General features: G+C 44.2%; 1 protein-coding gene across 1 annotated transcript in view; it reads left to right on the top strand.

Moving 5' to 3' along the window:
- The first annotated feature begins 706 nt into the window (after nt 1-706).
- The window catches only part of LOC124594883 (cytochrome P450 9e2-like), a 55,842-nt gene continuing 36,724 nt past the window's right edge, over nt 707-19,824 (top strand). Inside the window, exons 1-3 of the mRNA XM_047133355.1 lie at nt 707-751; nt 13,609-13,996; nt 16,363-16,500. Coding sequence (XP_046989311.1) covers nt 13,612-13,996; nt 16,363-16,500 — 523 coding nt within the window. The 5' untranslated portion in view covers nt 707-751; nt 13,609-13,611. The remainder of the gene's footprint in view (nt 752-13,608; nt 13,997-16,362; nt 16,501-19,824) is intronic.

Below are 19,824 nucleotides of genomic sequence, written 5' to 3'. Positions count from 1 at the left end.
AGAGCGCCATGAGATGTCAACTACAGCTAATCGTTTGTTCATGTCCTTCAGCTGTCACTATGAAGTTTGTTTTAGTCAACACTCATATTGTATAATATTTATTTATTGGCTGTGTCGTTTTTGACATTGTTTTATTCATGTTTTGGACTACTGATAATGACTGAAAAAACAAAACCGGGATCAGGTGACCGGTAAGCGTAAACTGATATAAACTTCATAGCACGTTACGGTGTCGTTAGATAATAGATGGCAAATGCATTGAGCCTGTTAAAACCATCTTTTCAAACCGGAACCACTACTTCTTTAAGTAGCTCCTAAATGCACCACGTTCCAGCCACCATAAAAGGAAAAGTTACGAGTAGTTTCAGGGATAACAATGCGTGCGCCCCTTGGCGCCCTCCCCCCCCCCCCCCCCCTTTGTCTCTCATATGTTATGAAGGGTAATGACCGCTCTGATGCGGAAGCGGACAGTGGAAAGGAATCACTGGAAAGTCACCGCCGCGTTTAAAATATCGGGAGGGAGCCACGAGATAACGATCGAATAAGATACGACGTCTGTCGGATCTGGCGTGACGCAGGCAGGTGTTACGGTGCCCTTTTTTGCGGGAACCTGACAGTCGCGTGACGTCCGCTCCTCCCCTCCCCCTTCCCCCACTAAGACTCCAGCTGCGGCGTGGCTCCCGGTTTATCAACACGAGTCCGCCAGAGGCGCTGGCCACCGCTGCAGCACTCCCAGGTTACCGCCGCAAAGGTCAGTGATGTATCGCCAGTAACAGGTGTTCAAACGCCGCTCTTTGTATAAAGCACTACTGTGGAACTGCTTGCCGCTGGCTGTACAGTGAAGCATTGCTTCGGAACACTCTCAGATTTAAGAAACATGGTCTTACAAATATGTCAAATAAGTGGAATCTCGATAATTTGAAAAATGCACTGAGAAGTTTGACAGTTGCTAGCTGAACGTCTGTCAGCCATTGGGGTCCATTTTGAAACATTTGTCACGCGGAATGTTTTCCCGTAAGACATGTTTACAAAGAAAAACCTAAAGCTTTTGCTGTGCAACGATGTACAGAGGCGGACAAAAGTATTCAGACACTGGGAGTAATCAGAGAGGTAAACCATAAATGTGTTTTTAACTCAAAATATATATTTTATTCTTTACAAATGTGTAATACATATTTCAGTCTGAACATATGCAGGACAAAAAGTAACAAAACATCTTTTGTGTAAAAAAAAGAGATAATCGAAAATATAATGGGCAAAAGTATTCAGACACTCAGCAGTCAGTATTTGGTAATGCATCCCTCTCTCTGTATTACAGCCCTTAGTCTTTATGGCATGGAGTAAACAACCTTTTCCGTTGTATCCGAACCGATATTCACCCATTCTTCTTCTATCAATGCACGCAAACGTGTCAAACTCCTCACATGTCCTTTGTCTAGTCTCGTTTTCAGCTCATTCCAGATGTTTTCGATGGGATTGAGGTCCGGACACTGCGGTGGGTAATGAGGCGATGACGCATGTTGTACGGTGCCCACTGTTTGACAGTTTCTGCCGTATGCTTAGGATCATTGTCTTGTTGGAAATAAAACTCACCTCCAAGAGCCAACTTCGCAGCACTTTTCGTCAAATTTTGTTTGAGTATATCGAGATAGACAAATTTGTCCACGGTGCCTTCAATAAATACAAGCTCACCAACACGTCTGGAAGACATGCATCCCCACACCGTCACACTGCCGCCTCCATGTTTGATGGTTGCTTGCATGTTTTTGGGCTCCCGCTCTAAGTGGCTGGACGACACACTAAACTGCGGCCACCCAGGTGCCTCAAAGTAAATTTGTATTCATCACTCCACAGAATCTTGTCCCAGAAGGTCACATCCGTGCCTGCAAATTCTTCTGCAAAAACCCTCCGCTTTTTGCGTCACACTTACTGACGAACGTTTTGCGCCTTGGCACTCTGGCATTGTACCCAGCACCGTCCAGCCATCTGCGCACTGTTCTGCCACTAACTTCGGTACCAACGAGTTCCGCCAGTTCTGCACATATAGCAGGGACCGTTGTCCGCAGGTCGTTTTTCAGCATTCGGAATATCTTCCTATTGTCTCTGTTCGTGAGTTTCTAAGGACGCACCTACCGTGGGCGATTGACGAGAGTGTTTTCTTCTTTCCATGTGTGGACAGTATTAAATGTAGTTTTTCGGCTTCGCTTGACGACCTTGCCTATTTCTGCATATTATTTTTACTCACTATTCAGCCGAACAATGTGCCTTCGCTCTCCCACTGCCGTGTCCCTACCTGTACGGGGCGTGGCGCTACGTTGGTCTTTCCTGGCGAGGCCTGTGCTTTGCTGCAGTACGAGACAGTTGCCTTGCGCACACTGACTGCTCGCTGCCACCGAGTTGTGCCTTCAGACTACGGCTACTTTGTCAAGCGGGGCGGTGTCTGATTACTTTTGTCCCGAGTGAAACACACGCCTGTGATGGTAACACAGAACAAATCGTTCCAGGTAGAGGGTACTGTGACATTCGCATAGTAGGCGTCTTTTGAAATATTCCCTGCATTATGGCACATACGCAAATACACATTCCGTGTATGCATCAGTCACAATTGACCGTGAGATACCCATGTGACCTGTGTCACAATACTTCTGTCCACCTGTGTATGCTGTTCTCGACGTTACTTCGTGGGACCAACATTATACTGTCGGTTTAAATTCGACACTAAATGAAAATAAATTCGTTACATTCAGTTACTGGAAAATTGGAAGGTTTAGCAATCTCTATGTACAGCTGAGCACGCCTTTTAAAATAATAATATTTTTATGATAGTATTATGTAACTAATACTTGCAATAAAAGAAGAAACTACTAAACACATTTAACTGTAAGATATACAAAAATGGAAAAAGCATTCCTATTCCTTACTTACTATTTTGGAACCAGTAAGTGACGTGGGTAGCTAAATAGCTCTGTGGCCCGTTGCACGCAAGTTACGTTTCTTCCCATCGTTTCATCGGCAGAACTTACAGTTCACAGATTTTGTATTATTTTCTGTGGTTTCAAACTTTGACACTAAAATTGTATTTCGAGGTTGTTGTCTGCTCTTGACGATCATCAGTTCTTCATCTGATTTTTCAAGGAGTATTCTTGGCACATTATGTCGCCTTGCGGTCGAATTGACAAGTTCTTATGATCATAAAACGTCAATTTATTTGCGTCCCAACATGAATGACATCAATTTTCTTAGCAGAAACGCCAAGAATCCTGCGCAGAAACATTGGCTATCGATCAGTCTTACGTTTATAAGTGAGTTCTTAACTGATCGAGTGTGTCAACAGTCTCTTTAGTACTATTGCAATCCAAGGTAATTTATGGTATTTTTTATGATCCTTATCGATGATTTCGCCAGCCTACTCCAAAATTCAGTTCTTTTTTTTCTTTGGGGTTTATAACTATGAGCTCCCCTTTTATTTATTTACCCATAAAGTTATCGCTTGTCAGTTCCTTTTTTTATCAGTTTGTTCCAAAGCATAAGAAGTAAAAATGTTGTCATAGGTTGTGTTCTGACATGTTGGTTCACTTGTCATTAAGCACTGACAACAAACGTGAATTGTCTTTGGTGCTCTTACTGGCGCTTTGTGTACATAAATTTTCGTTTTCAGTGCATTACGAAGTTTCACTGTCCGAAAGCGCCACTGTTTCAGTCAAGTGGTTTGTTGCTCTCCTTGGACTGTAGCCTACATACTACCTGCAAGGATGCCGACCTCGAGGTCTTACCATCTATTGATCGACACTCATGTTACCGTCACATAATTTGGGACACCGTGACATCTGTGACTAGTAATCAAGAAGTCAGGGATCCCGGATTCGATCTCAGCCACTGCTTAATTTTAGAATATAAGTTATCAGTATTGGAGGCTGAAGACTTCTGGAATAAGATGTCAACTTCGTTTTGGCAAAGGCTATTTCAAAGAAGGGCAGCGGATCAGATCCTTTTCCCCTTGGTGCGGTAAACTGCCCCTAAAAGAAGAATCAGCTATGATCAAACAGCATGAGGATGCAGAAGGTAATGGGAACTATGGAATGAAAGGCGCTTACGGTGTATCCACACGACATGTGGCCTGTAATGATGGTCACCCCAGTGGCATAAGATTTACTTCCCCCGCCCCCGCTCCTTCCCCTCCAACGAAAGAGTGATGTACAAAGAATCGTAACGTGGTATTCCAGAAGTTTGACGGTGCTAAGGAAGCTAGAAAAACTAAAAAGGGAAATGCAAAGGTAGGATCTACATATTGTGGAAAGCAGTGAATGGAAAGATGAGAATGATTTCTGGTCAGACGAATATAGGGTATTATCTACAACAGCAGAAAATGATATAACTGGAGTAGGATTCGTTATGAATATACCGAGCGAGGTGGCCCAGTGGTTAGCACACTGGACTCGCATTCTGGAGGATGACTGTTCAAACCCGCGTCTGGCCATTCTGATTTAGGTTTCCCGTGATTTTCCTAAATCGCTCGGGCAAATGTGACTTCGTAGGCTTTCCCGGCGTGATAAGTCTTGAAAGTCTCTTCGGGTTTGCTACCAGAACCTAAAATCAACTCGATTCGATATTTCGGCTACCTAACTGGTCGCCATGTTCAGGAGACTCCTGCTTCTGCTGATGAGTCCGGCTTAGCTCCGAGTTCTCAGCGGGACTCATCAGCAGAAGCAGCATTCTCCTGAAGATGGCGACCAGTTGGATCGCCGAAATATCGAATCGAGTTGATTCTAGGATCCGGTAGCGACCAAAAAGGGCTTTCAACGCTCAAGCAAATGCTTGGTGACCTCACCAGCTTTCCAATGCCGTAAATGTTCAGCGAGCTGTTGCCTAATGGCGATGGGCACTTGCCTAGCACTACAAAACTTCGGTTGTGCGTTGTGTTGGAGTAACACGTGAGCTAAAATTATTCGCACAACCGAGACCGTCACTACAAAGTCCACTAAATTTGTCTCACAGAGCTCGAAGATTGTCTAGAGGCACATCTGCTGAAATTTGCAAACATTGACTTGTGGATTGTCAATCCAAGAATGTCTAAAGAATCTAAGCCAGAAATATTCTGCTAAAATTTCGCAGAAATCACTGTGAATACAAATCTCTTCGTTACACCTTGAAAGATAGCTGGCATACTGGAAGTTCCTAAAACTGGAATTTCCTGTCCAGTATAAACTGACAACACATGCTTAGCTCGACACAGCAGTGGTGAATCTAACCGTTCACAAGTAATGTTATCCACAAGTGTAACTGAAATACCAATGTCCAGCTGCAATTTGACATCTCTCTTAGCTACTAGCAAACTAACAAACACCTTGTCCCAACTACGTTCCACGTCTAAGACAGAAGTATCACTTCTGCCTGTTACTGTCGTCGCGGCTTGCAGCGGCTACTGGATTTCCTCTCTCTTTCACTGAATAACAAGGGCTAGCGAACCACCTTGTGAAGCAGAAGCCACGCCTGTAAGGGATTTGGAATAGACGCTGCGCACAAAATAACACAGTAGTAGTATTTGTCATGAGTCAAAAGTCCACACAATACTGTACTAGACACATAAAAATAAGTAGCAAGAAATAAATAGCAAGTAACAAGGATGGGTGGGTAGGCAAAACAAAATTAATCCTGCAATTTGCGCAGATCCTGGCCCACCCTCGTCCCCGACTGTTGTACTGTATTTCTAACACCACCACAAGAGGAGAGTTTACTCGTCGTCACCCTCAACTATTTATAGTGCGCTGAGGGCGCAGGAGCGGACAGAGGCTCAGGGCACCCTCTCGTACTTGGAGTGGGAAACCGCCGTACAGGCGGAAGAAACGGCAAGATCAAAGGCATGAGGATGCAGAAGTCCATGGAAATCGCTGCATTAACGACACATAACGTGTAACTAAAGGCATGTGACCTGTAATTGTCATGATGATCTCTCCACTGGCAAAAGATTCCGGAACAGTCCCCGATTCGGATCTTCGGGATGGGACTGCATAGGGGCAGGTGACCATGTGAAAAGATGGAATAACCAACGAAAGGATAAAGTTCTACGAGTCGAGGTGTCAAATGTCAGAAACTTGAATGTGGTAGGGAAGCTAGAAAATCTAAAAAGGGAAATGTAAAGGCTCAATCTACACTACTGGCCATTAAAATTGCCACACCACGAAGATGAAGTGCTACAGACGCGAAATTTAACCGACAGGAAAAAGATGCTGCGGTATGCAAATGATTAGCTTTTCAGAGCATTCACACAAGGTTGGCACCGGTGGCGACACCTACAAAGTACTGGCATGAGGAAAGTTTCCAGACGATTTCTCATACACAAACAGCAGTTGACCGGCGTTGCCTGGTGAAACGATGTTGTGATGCCTCGTGTAAGGAGGAGAAATGAGTACCATCACGTTTCCGACTTTGGTAAAGGTCGGATTGTAGCCTATCGCGATTGCGGTTTATCGTATCGCGACATTGCTGCTCGCGTTGGTCGAGATCCAATGACTGTTAGCAGAATATTTAAGAGATTGGTCGGGAAGAATCAATATGCACAGAAGTGGGATACGGAAGTAGTAAAGAATGACGAGATACCCTTGAAGTCCTCTAAGGCTATAGATACAGAAATTACGAATAGCACAGTAGGCTGTACAGTTGAAGAGGAATGGACATCTCTAAAAAGGGGAATCACAGAGGACTTACAGCAATGTTCAGGCAAATTCAAGAACAAAAATACAAGTATGTGTGGCATGAGAAAAATAGGATGTGCAGGGAAGCTAAGACGAAGTGGCTGCACGAAAAATGTGAAAAAATCGAAAAAGAAATGACTTTCGGAAGGACTGACTCAGCATGCGAAAGTCAAAATAACCTTCGGTGAAATTAAAAGCAAGGGCGGTAGCATTAAGTGTGTAACGGGGTATTCCACTACCAACTGCGGAGCAGAGAGCGGATAGGTGGAATGAGTACATTGAAGGCCTCTGTCAGGGGCAAGATTTGTCTGATGTGACAGAAGAAGAAACAAGAATCTAGGAAAGATGGAGGGTCTAGAAGTAGAATCAGGATTTAAGAGAGCCTTGGAGGTCTTAAAATCAAATAAGGCAGGAGGGATAGACAACATTACATCAAAATTTCTAAAATGATTGGGAGAAGTGGCAACAAAGCGACTAGTCAAGTTGGTGTGTAGAATGTATGAGTCTGGTCACGTAACATCTGATTTTCGGAGGAATATCATCCACACAACTCCCAAGACTGCAAGAGTTGACAAGTGAGAGAATTATTCCACAATCAGCTTAACAGCTCAAGCATCCGAACTCTTGACAAGAATGATATCCAGAAGAATGGAGAAGAAAATCGAGGAGATGTTAGATGACAATCAGTTTGGGTTTAGGAAACGTAAAGGCACCAGAGAGGCAATTCTGACATTGCGCTTCGTAATGGAAGTAAGACTGCAGAAAAATGAAGACTTATTCACAGGATATATCGACCTGGAAAAAGCGTTCGACATTGTAAGATGGTGCTAGACGTTCGAAATTCTGAGAAAAATAGGGGTAAGCTATAGGGAGAAAATGGTTCAAATGGCTCTGAGCACTACGGGACTTAACCCCTCAGGTCATGAGTCCCCTAGAACTTAGAACTACTTGAACCTAACGGACCGAAGGACATCACACACACCCATGCTCAAGGCAGGATTCGAACCTGCGACCGTAGCGGTCGCACGGTTCCAGGCTGTAGCGCCTAGAACCGCTGAGCAACCCCGGTCGGCATATAGGGGAGACTGGTAATATGCAACTTGTACAAGAGACAAGAGGGAATAATAAGAGTGAACGACCAAGAACGAAGTGCTCGGATTAAAAAGGGTGTAAGACAGGACTGTAGTCTTTCGCCCCTACAGTTAAATCTGTACATCGCAGAAGCAATGACGGAAATAAAAGAAAGGTGAAGGAGTGGAATTAAAATTCAAGATGAAAAGATATCAATTATACGATTCGGTGATGACATTTTTATCCTGAGTGAAAGTGAAGAAGAATTACACGGTATGCTGAATGGAATGAACAGTCTAATGAGTACAGAATGTGGAATGAGACTATATCAAAGAAAGACGAAAGTAATGAGGAGTAGCGGAAACGAGAACAACGAGAAAATTAACATTTGGATCGATGGTCACGAAGTAGAGGTAGTTAAGGAATTCTGCTACCTAGGCAGCAAAATAACCTATGACGGATGGGGCAAGGAGGACATCAAAAGTAGATTAGCACTGGCAAAAACGGCATCCTTGGCCAAGAGAAGTCTACCAATATCAAACATTGGCCTTACTTTGAGAAAGAAATTTCTGAGAATATACGTTCGGATCACAGCATTGTATGGTAGTGAAACATGGACCGTAGGAAAACCGGAACAGAAGGGAATGGAAGCATTTGGGATGTGGTACTACGGACGAATTTTGAAAATTAGGTAGACTGATAAGGTAAGGAATGAGGAGGTTCTGCAGAGAATCGGAGAGAAAACGAATATGTGGAAAAGACTCAGAAGGAGAAGGGACAGGGTGATTGGACATCTGTTAAGAAGACATCAGAGAATGACTTCTATGTTTCTAGAGGAAGCTGTTACGGCAAGAAATGTCGAGCAGATAATTTAGGACGTAGGTTGCAAGTGCTACTCTGAGATGAAGAGATTGGCACAGGAGAGGAATTCGTGGCTGGCCACATCAAACCAGTGAGAAGACTGATGACTCAAATAAAAAGTAAGTAAATAAGAAAGAAAAGAGAAACACTATGAGAGGAGAACGAGGAAGACACTGAAACAATGTTAATGAAAGTGACAAGAACACACACATTTATTGACGAACAGTCAACTTTGTACAAAGCGCCTCAAGCAGCAGATCGTAAGTTCAACTACTATTGCAGAGACTAAGGTTGGACGGTAAACAGTTCTTGTCGCACTAGTGCGTTCACTGAAGACGGGATGGTGTGGACCAGCTAGAAGGCTAGACGATGCGGCGCGAACTGCACAGTAGAGGGCGGTCTGCCCGGTAGGCGAGCTGACTTGGAACTGCCCGCTCTTCTGTGGCGCCGGCGCGAGTCGCTCCTCTGGAGGCGGCAGCGCGGCGACTTCTTGGTGCGGCAGTTGGTGGACTGCACACCGTTCCTGGAGTGCGTAGGCGACGCGTCGACGCCTGTGGTGCTGCCTGGTGCTGCATGCTGTGCTCACAACAGTTGTGAACAGTTGGTCTCTGATGTTAAACAAGGAAATGTGTAGGACATTTAACGGTTGTCTGTGTGCCGGCCACGTGTTACACCTATATCCTCTCTTGGGTGTTCGATGCTTGTGCAACTTCCCAGCCGGCCGCTGTGGCCCAGTGGTTCTAGGCGCTTCAGTCCGGAACCGAGCTGCTGTTACGGTCGCAGGCTCGAATCCTGCCTCGGGTATGGATGTGTGTGATGTCCTTAGGTTAGTTAGGTTTAAGTAGTTCTAACTCTAGGGGACTGATGACATCAGATGTTAAGTCTCATAGTGCTCAGAGCCATTTGGACCATGTGATTGTCTGTGTGGTAATATCTCCAAGTTCACCTCTGCGAGACGCCATCGAGGTGAAACTATAATTTCACTTACACACTAGTGCTATTGTCACATCAAGAGACAATTTAGAAAAAATCGACAGGGAAGCACAGGCAACAATTTCGAGGAAGTGTAATGATCCTATGGCTATACTATATAAAGTAGAAACGCTGATGTTAAAAAGGTTGTTGCTAATGCACTAGCTGCGCGGCATATTGCACCAGCTTCCTGCTGACGGCGCGGCTGCCCCCGTGGGAGGTTCGAGTCCTCCCTCGGGCACGGGTGTGTGTGTGTGTCGTCCTCAGCGAAGGATTAAGTAGTGCGTAAGCTTTGGGACTGATGACCACAGCAGTTTGGTCCCATAACACCTTACCACAAACTTCCAACTTCCTGTAGACGACTATTAACTTATGGGCCCATGTATAATGGAAGATTTTGCTGGGATTTTTTCACAAATGGAAATATGTGCTTGCCTAGTATCAAACCACAGAGGCAAGAACACTACCAAAGAAACAGCAATGCGATTTTGAACAATGATATTGTTGTTGTTGTGGTCTTCAGTCCAGAGACTGGTTTGATGCAGCTCTCCATGCTACTCTATCCTGTGCAAGCTTCTTCATCTCCCAGTACCTACTGCAACCTACATCTTCCTGAATCTGCTTAGGGTATTCATCTCTTGCTCTCCCTCTACGATTTTTACGCTGCCCTCCAATACTAATCTGGTGATCCCTTGATGCCTCATGGACAATGATATGAGAATTCAAATAGTCAATTTAATGTGCATCAGGTCCAGTTGTAGAACAAAGATACATAACAAAATTAGATGTTACATCACAAGTCCAGTCGTGAAATGTTATTGGTTTTCTTACAGAGTAATTACTGTGTTGTGTAAGTAGTGTTTTACAATGTGGCTGCTGGGGCAATAAGAATACGTGCAATTAAAGCGCCCTATGCACACAACAACCGACCGACCGACCGACCGTCCGACAAAATGGACGCATGTGGGCAGCTCGGCCAACAGACCAACATTTCTTCTCGGAAGGTCAGCTGGGTACGACTATCCGAAAGCCAGTGCCCCACCACTTCACCCGACCTTCACGAGCACTTCATCCAACAAACAGTGCGTTCCAACCACCCGACAAACGTTCGTCTTCCGGCTCTGAGAGCGAGATTAAGTATTGATATGAACGTGACAGTGTCAGGCGACCGAACCTCTAATGACAGAGTTTCCAAACAAATGGCTGTAGATGACTTATCGGAAATTAAATCTAGAAATGGAGATGTATCTGAAATAAAATCTAAAATCCCAAGTACAGACAGTCGATGGACGTTTATTGATTGTTAGAAGTGTTGAAAGCCTATATCCAAGCCTTCTGCTATGAAGTAAACAGCGTAGGACGCTTTTTAGAGTTCTTATCACCTGCTAAATTCTTCACATCTTCTGTGTCTGCTGTATTTATCAGACGATTTCCATCAACACCATTGGTAGTCTTTCTTTTTCCGGTTTCAAATGAGTTTCTTAAACTCAAAGGGGACACCTGTTATGCTACAAAAGTAAATAAATTAATAAAGTTTACATTAATGTGTTTTATTTATTTTCCGTTACCACAACGTACTTCCTCAGGCAACTATAAATGAAGTAGCAGGTTTCATAAATCATTTTAGATAGACTTTGAGGTTCAAATGGCTCTGAGCACTATGGGACTTAACATCTATGGTCATCAGTCCCCCAGAACTTTGAAATACTTAAACCTAGCTAACCTAAGGACATCACACAACACCCAGTCATCACGAGGCAGAGAAAATCCCTGACTCCGCCGGGAATCGAACCCGGGAACCCGGGCGCGGGAAGCGAGAACGCTGCCGCACGACCACGAGCTGCGGACAGAATTTGAGGTTCTCGTAACTTGTGCTAGTGGCTAGAAACCTAATGTAGGGAACAGCCTTTCCGTGCAGTTTACATCCTTTCTATTTGACTATTTTTTTCATTAAGAAAGGCATTTGATTATGTTCAGCAGCTCTGAAAAGCATGTTCCATCCACTATTAGCTAATCACGAAAGTCAGCGGCTTCCAGCTCCTTAAGTAACAGAGTGTGGGTCGAGATTCTTTCTTTGTATAAGCCACTTCTTTGCCTACAGTTTTCTCTCAGATTTTGGCGTTTGTTACGTACCTTTCCTTACTGATGGAACAAAATTTGGAAAAAATATTTAGCTATTACAAGAAGGTACTCAATGCAATTAAGAATGGTTTGCTGTGGGAAAGGTAAGTCGAAAGTGCGATGGCAAGATAACGTTGCCAGTATAACGTGTATCAAGCAAATATGAGTGGTTGTGAATAACCTAGTCAGCGTCTTCTGTACCATACAAATGACATCGGATTTGCCTATATATCCAACACAATCCAGCTGCAGACCCAACAAGAATATAACAATACGATGCACTGGCCATAAACTGTTTGATTAAAATTTCCTTTTATTTTGAATCTCTACTATGTGCAGTTTTGCCTGTGAAGCCATTGTAGTTGAGCCTGAAATTCATGGCAGGTGTAACGTAGTTAAAATACAAATGTAAAGCAGCCATGAAGTGTCTGATCGAAAGTATTAGAAATAAAAATAAAAAGGGAAACTACAGGTCATAACTGGGCTGACACACATCTCTGGGCTATTATCAAAAACTTCGTCTAGTCATACATCGTTAAAATGTGCACTCGTCATAAAAAGAGCTGCACGCAGAAGGACAAGGGGGTTTCTGATCATTACTGTGAAGTATCACCATGCCATTGCGCTACATGATCACAAAACGTGCGTGTTAGTATGGCGCTGATCCGCTCAGTTGTGAATACTTGCGTGCACACGTCACAGTATGGAGCTGTACAGGTGTTGGATGTAATCCTGTGATACTCTGTCCCGTTCCACTTGCACCAGAGTGAAGAGCTGCCTCAGACTGGTGGGTGCAGGTCTAGTTCTGATGACACTCTGCATGGCAGCCCACACATTCTCGATTGGGGAGAGATCCGGTGATGTGGCTGGCCGTGGCGGAGTATCCACAGCTGCAGGGCAAGCTCAGGAGGTGGGGACGAGCATTGTCCTGTTAAAATAGGACCTGGGCGTGGGAGAGCATGATTGGCAGAACCACTGGTTTCAGGATGTTCTCCAAGTACCATATGGCTGTTATGGAGCCCCTTAGGAACACTGACAGTGAACAAGCACCCTAAGATATTGGTCACCACACCATCGCACTAGGCTAGCGGACGTGAGACGGGAGATCAGAACCTGCTCTTCGTGGCGCTCTCCAATGTGTCCCCAATCACTGACATGATGGTTATTGCCACCGAGGCAGAAACAGTTCTCCTTAACGAAGTATGACCCACTGCCAGTTTGCAGGGCCCGATGCTCGTTGTTGCTGACCAAGGCGATTTGGGAGCGTCGCTACAGGTTGTGAGTGGTAGGGATTATAATGGTTGACGTGCGGCGAGCCCTGCCAATGGAACTAGCACTTAGGAGAAGATGCATAGAAGGCAGGACAGCCTCCTGAATGGGCCTTTTTGTTGCCATCAGATCTTGTCGCTCGAGGCAGATAATCGATTGGTGATCCCTCCTTGTGGTGCATGTCGGATATAAAGATCCTACATTTTGTGCATGTGTGCCTTCCTGTACCGATAGTTGCCAAGAACAGGCAATGATATGAAGGCCCATATGATGGACGTGGTGCGCAGTAGGACGGTACAACCAGTCGGCATCCCGCAACCCCACACTGCGCCCTCTAGCTGGGGAAACTGCTGTGGAACGTGTCGCCTGGGCACAGTGCAGCTCCAGGTCGTCGCACTGGCTCGTATGGCCATTTGGAGCCCTCTTATATCAACTGATGGTCACAGGGTCACTGTCCGATCCATGCTACCTGAGTGCGCAGCTGAACCCGTAATAAATTAATCAATAGCACAACTGATTCTGTGCGGCATACCCACCGAGTTTACAGTAGATCGGTCAGGCTCTTCCAGATGCAGCTGTTTTTGTGATGATGAAAACAAAATGAGTGTAAAATGTTTTGCAGACAATGGCTTGTGACTGGTGGACGCTCTTTCCGTCGCTGGTGCTGGTCGCAGGCACGCTGACTTTCTTCCGGTGGCGCCAGTACTCCAGGAGGTTCGCCAGGGCCGGCGTCCCGTACACGCCACCGCTGCCCGTGGTGGGGAACACCCTGGACGTGGTGCTCAACAGGAAGGCCATGGCGGACATAGTAGTCGACGCGTACAGGCGCTTCGAACCGCACCCCTACGCTGGGTTCTACACTTTTGCCAAGTCTCTGGTCTTGTTGAGGGATCCTGATCTCATCAGGTCCGTCACAGTCAAGGACTTCGACCACTTCACTGACCACGTGGACTTTATGAACACCGACGAGGACACTCCAGTGCTACTGCGGATGTTGTTTCTCATGAAAGGTAAGGGTCTGGTTACCGTAGCTTTGTATCTATGTACCAAGTTTTATTTTCGAAGCATCTTGTAATGGACGTTATTAGACCTGCAGTTTGAGCTGTGCCATTGTTGCAGAAATTAAATGTGTGGCTCTGGAATGAGGAGCCTTTGTGGCAGAAATGAACTGTATTCTAATATATCTCATAGCAACACATTGAGACATTTTATGTATTAACAGACAGGAAACGGTTTTTTCCGAAATCCAAGTGAACTGGTAAATCAGGTATATTTAACCAACCAAGAGAAAGTCAGTCGTTTAACGTTGACTGACGAAAAAGGAAACTGCAGTAATCAAAATCATACGATATCATCATACCCTCTAAAATCTTTCATATATACATGTACGTAATTTGCACGAAGAATGACGCAGTTAGTTTTTTTTTACGTGTCTTTATGTCGCAATACACAGCATTGATGTTGATAACAAATAGACTGGCGGAAACATATATATATATATATATATATATATATAGAGAGAGAGAGAGAGAGAGAGAGAGACACTCAGGTGATCGTTGTTGTTTGGCGTCATTTTATACATTTAGGCGATGTACGTTGTCTACTTTAGCATGACTGAAAGGATGTCAAATAAGAATTTTATAGGTTATACCATTGAAAGACAACTGTCTCGTTTATTTTTCTAGCAGCCAAAACAATATTGAACTAAAATAACCGCAAAATGAGGTAATATTTTCCATAAGGCATAAAGAGAAGTACGCCTCCCATCTAACTTCTGTAGGACAGATCGGTGTAAGGCTCAAACGAAACCCACAACTACGAGTGTCAAAGTACTACAGAAAGGAACAACATTGCTTTTAAAGGTTTAATGTAATACTAATATAGATTCAGCGACATGGACGAGACACTGCTTACCCATATAAATTAGTTATTCTATGTCTATGATTCTGAATTTACACTTAAGAATCAGACTTTTTTGTTCCATCACGATATACAGGGATACAATTTTAATGGTGTTAGGTGCCTCATGGTCCGACTTATGGTGGTCAATCTTCAAACAGGTCTCCGTCCATAGGAATCACCGTCGACAACGACTTACGACTGAGTGACGTGAAAACTTTATTGTTTCCAACGGAATAGCATGACAGGCCTACTCAGTTTGTTCTCTAAGATCATCCAGTGTATGTGGCTTCGCAGAGCAAGCTGTGTTCTTGAGAGTACCCCTCAGAAGGAAGTCTAGAGGAGTTAAATCTGGAGATCGGGCGGGATACTCTACACACCCTCTTCGTCCTATCCGTCTGGCAGGAAATGTACGGTTGAGAAATGCCCTCACATCCAGGTGAAAGTGAGGTGGCGCCCCATCCTGTTGAAAGTAATAATCTTGATTCACAAACACAACGCTGAGATCAGGAAATAGCATTTCCAACATTTCCAAGAAAGAGTCGCCCGTGACACTGTTGCCAAAGAAGTACGGCTCTATTAACCCTCTAGAAGACAGACCACACCAGACTGTTACTCCTGGTGGTTTAACATGCCTTTGCTCGGTTACGTATGGATTCTCCCTGGCCCAGTACACGCAATTATGGCGGTTGATTGTTCCATCAAGTTTAAACGTCGCTTCATCTGACCACAGAATTCGATCTTGGAAACGTTGCTCTTCTTCACATCTGTTAGTGAACCACTCACAAAATTCGCTTCACCTATCAGAGTCATCCTCGTTAAGGGCATGGATAAGCCTTAAAGTTTTGAGACCGCAAAATTCTACGAACACTGCTTCTGCAGATCCCAGTCTCATGAGAGCACTGCCTCGCAGATTTCTCCGGGGATCGTGTGTATGCCTGGATTACTGCATCCCCCAACACTCTCATTGTCTGATGAACTTCTCTTTCGTCCGCTATGTCCCTTCTTCATATCGTGTACCGTTCCTTCGACTTTAAACTTATCTCTGATTCTTGTAATTGTTACTCTTATTGGTGGTGGTGTTCCAAATTCAACACTCCAACGTCGGCGTACCGCACTCACATTCTCTGTTTTCCAGTAACACTTTAGCACACATTTCCGTTGTTCAAACGATAACACCATGTTTGCTGACGATCCCGAAACAAAAGAAAGCATTGTTATGTTTTTCACCGTCTTGTAAATTATTACTCATAAACATTGTATTTATGTCTCCTTTAATTAAATAATTATTCTGTTTCAAAGAGTGTATACATTATTTTAGGACGAGGTTCGTCCGCATCATATTCCCACTCGCTTTTGTGACACGAACTGACAAATCACTTTAAACAGACAAGTAGATTATGGTCACAATTAAACAAAGAAATAAGGGATCACTGACAGGAGGCGCTTATTTTTTATTTCTGTTTCTTGCTTTCAGGAAAAGAATGGCACGAAATGCGGACGATACTAAGTCCTGCGTTCACATCGAAGAAAATGAGAAACATGTTCCTGCTGATAGCAGAGATAGGGCAGCAGATGGTAGATTACATAACAAAGGAATGTGACAAAGTCGAAGGTGAGTAGTTCTGGCTGTTTCCACATTTCGTCAGATTTCTTTTCACTCATCTTCAAGTGTCATAATCCATGTCTGTGTTTGTGCTATTCTATTGTTGATGATGTACACTATCAGAGAAAGGAAGCCACTGACAAATGTAGTTTTATCGCGTTCAGTGTGGCGACGAAAATGTAATGAAGTTCCTCTTATCTATAATTTAAGGAATTTTAAACCATTAAAAGGCCTCAGTTAGTATGTTGTGTATATTGCCGGGTTCCAGTCGTCGAATGTAGCGTCGTCTGATACTCGTTTGCAGCCACAGGTATGGTGCTGAAAAGAAGTGCACGTAGAACCGAATTGTGGTTGTGTGACAGAACCGTGATTACTCATGAGATAAGTAACAGACCGAAGGGTTAACGTTACTGGTTACAGAGTTAAAGTCATGTTTCCAGCAGGGCTGTAATTTTTTGTCAAAAATTAAAACTTGTGTACATCACGCCTGGTCAGTGTAAATAAATGTTAATGTCTTTGAAATATATCTTGCATCCTCAACGGAATCATTGTTTGAAGCTTTGAAAAGTTCGCCGTGGTTGTGAAACGGAACGGTAAAGAAGTACAATGTTTGCGGTCTCCATAATTGTCCACAAGAAGATCGCATCATTAAAAAATTGCTAATAATTTTCAGAAATACTTTTAGATACCCAGTTCTTCGTCAAAAGAATGTTACATAATGCTCGACTCAAACAAATTTAAAATAATGTGCGGAAGCAGAGAGGAAGACTTGATTTTGTTTGGTTGCATCGTCGCGGATCAGTCACACGTGGCAGTTGCAGCTGTCAGACATGCGGAGGAGCTTGAGGTGGAGTGCCCATGAAGATCTAGCCACGAGGGAGGCCCACGCCTTACTGAGAATCAAGCAAACAATTACAATGATCTGTGACTCAAGGTCTCAACTATGTTTCAGTTGTGTTAACCAGCATGAGAATCTTACCAGATGTGACTAACAGGAAGGGTGGTTCCAAGAATATCGTTCGTACGTTTCCCGTTAGACAGCAACGTCCACATGTTTATATGTAAGTACATTTCATTTTTGTTTTTAGAAGATATTCTACATCCTTGAGGAACCCCTCACGAAACATCAATGGAATGGGATGTGTATCTATAAACCTAATTAATAATACCGCAGTTATGCTCAATATATTCCACGGTTAAACTCTACAAGAAGAGAATGTACGTCGCAGAGAATCCTTGATCTTTGAAAGGTGACACAGGCAATGTACAGTAAAACTGATCGATCCTGTTCAACTGGGACTTGGATTGCCTTTGTGAATCGGCTTATAAGATTTCCACTTACCTGTTCTGTGCAGTTCTCTCGATGGTATCATTCCTCATAGCATGTACTGCGACGTAATGGAAACTTTTGCATCTGCAAAAAATCTATGTAGCTACGACTGGATGTGCGTCTAACAAAACTACCTTAAAGCCGGGGTTCCATGACTACTCCTTCATCGATAAACACTGCAAAATCGTTCACAATCACTCAGTTTGATGCGCTTAATTTTACAGGGCCAACACACAGTTTCAACTTCAAAATGGTTCAAATGGCTCTGAGCACTATGGCACTTAACTTCTGAGGTCATCAGTCCCCTAGAACTTAGAACTACTTAAACCTAACTCACCTAAAGACGTCACACACATCCATGCCCGAGGCAGGGTTCGAACCTGCTACCGTAGTGGTCGCGCTATTCCAGACTGTAGCGCCTAGAACCGCTCGGCCACTCCGGCCGGCGTTTGAACTTCGAGAACATCCTTGTTGTTGTAGTCTTCAGTACAAAGACTGGTTTGAAGCAGCTCTCCGCACTTTGTTGTGCAAGTCTCTTCATCTCCAAATAAATACAGAAATCTATGTGCTACTGAGCCTGCTTACTGTAGTCATCTCTTGGTCTCCCTCTACAATTTTTAACCCTTCACACTTCCCTCTGATACTAAATTGGTCATCCCTTGCTTTCTCAGAATGTATCAGTAGTAGGGCGCTGCAGGTTCTAGCCAAGAATTCTCTGACATCAGCATCAGTGTTTTCTTATCTGCGGTGTCATATGATAGTTGAGACAATTGCACATGTTAAATTTCACTCACAGTAGCACCAGAACTTTCTTATCTTGTAGATCATTCTGGAAATCATGACATCTTTCCATGTGCTGAGGTCAAGGGTGGGAGGGGCTATTCAGTCTCCCTGAAAATATCTGAACTGCAGAAAAATTCCTCGACTACATTTGCATTACTGACTTCAGAAAATTCCTTTGAGCACTGGCTCCCCAGTCTTCACATTGGTAACTTTGATTTTCAGCTATATATCATTCAGCATGGAATAGTGGAACCTTATTAGTTGGAAATGAGGTTTTTAAATTAATTACTGTCAAAGAAAATCTGAAGGCGTTAGTGAAAATAAATCAATTTTCACATCCTACTTGCTGCTGTCACCAGCAGGTTGCCGCACTGTAGGGAGCGCACGCTTAGCACCACCAGCAGGTGATCTCTGTACCAAGCTGATAGATGTCTCCACCGTTAAACTCGTCCTTAGGTTGTTGCTCTACAGTAAGAAACGCAAGAGAGTCAAAAATTAATTATTTTGCAGAGTTAAGATGCTGTGATATTCTAAAATGTCTGGAAAATACATCGGCGCCACAATAAGTGCAATGTTTACACCTAGAATCCAGGGCTTAGTAGAGGTTAATACACGAAAAAACGTTGTAAGACTCAAATTAGTTAATCAGATGTCAAATGTCCCATTTAAATCGCAAGAGATTTGTAATCTCCCCTACCACGGTGCAACAACAGTATCCTTTACCATAATATTCGGTCCCTGCCCACCCACAAACTCCTCTACCACCACACCCTCAATTGACACCGCGTAGATGCCTTCATCCTAAATGAAACCTTCCTCTAACTCCATAACTCCGTCCCCACAGCCCCTTGCACCCTCCACCGCACCCCTGGCGTGTGGCGGGTTTGCAATTGGCCACCTCAAGCACCTCCCGGTTCAGCCCCAACATGTCCTCAACAATCATGCTGAACATCTCACCCTCAGCCTCTTCTTCCCTGCCCTTACTGTCACTTGTGCCACCAACTACATCCACCCTCGTACCCCCATCCCTTACGATTTCCTGGCTCACATTGACCACACCTTCTCCACCTACATGATTGCCGCAGGCCTCAGTATCCACAGCCGAGCTCCTGCCGAACTCCAGTGGTGGCATCGGTTTATCACCACCCTCCACACAGACCTGGTTCCCCTCCCCAACACACCTGACCCGAATCCAATACCACTCCTGACATGATCCTAGC

This window comes from Schistocerca americana, chromosome 2, assembly GCF_021461395.2.
Source record: "Schistocerca americana isolate TAMUIC-IGC-003095 chromosome 2, iqSchAmer2.1, whole genome shotgun sequence".
Taxonomy (NCBI): Eukaryota; Metazoa; Arthropoda; class Insecta; order Orthoptera; family Acrididae; genus Schistocerca; species Schistocerca americana.
This window is presented reverse-complemented; position numbering and strand designations above follow the sequence as displayed.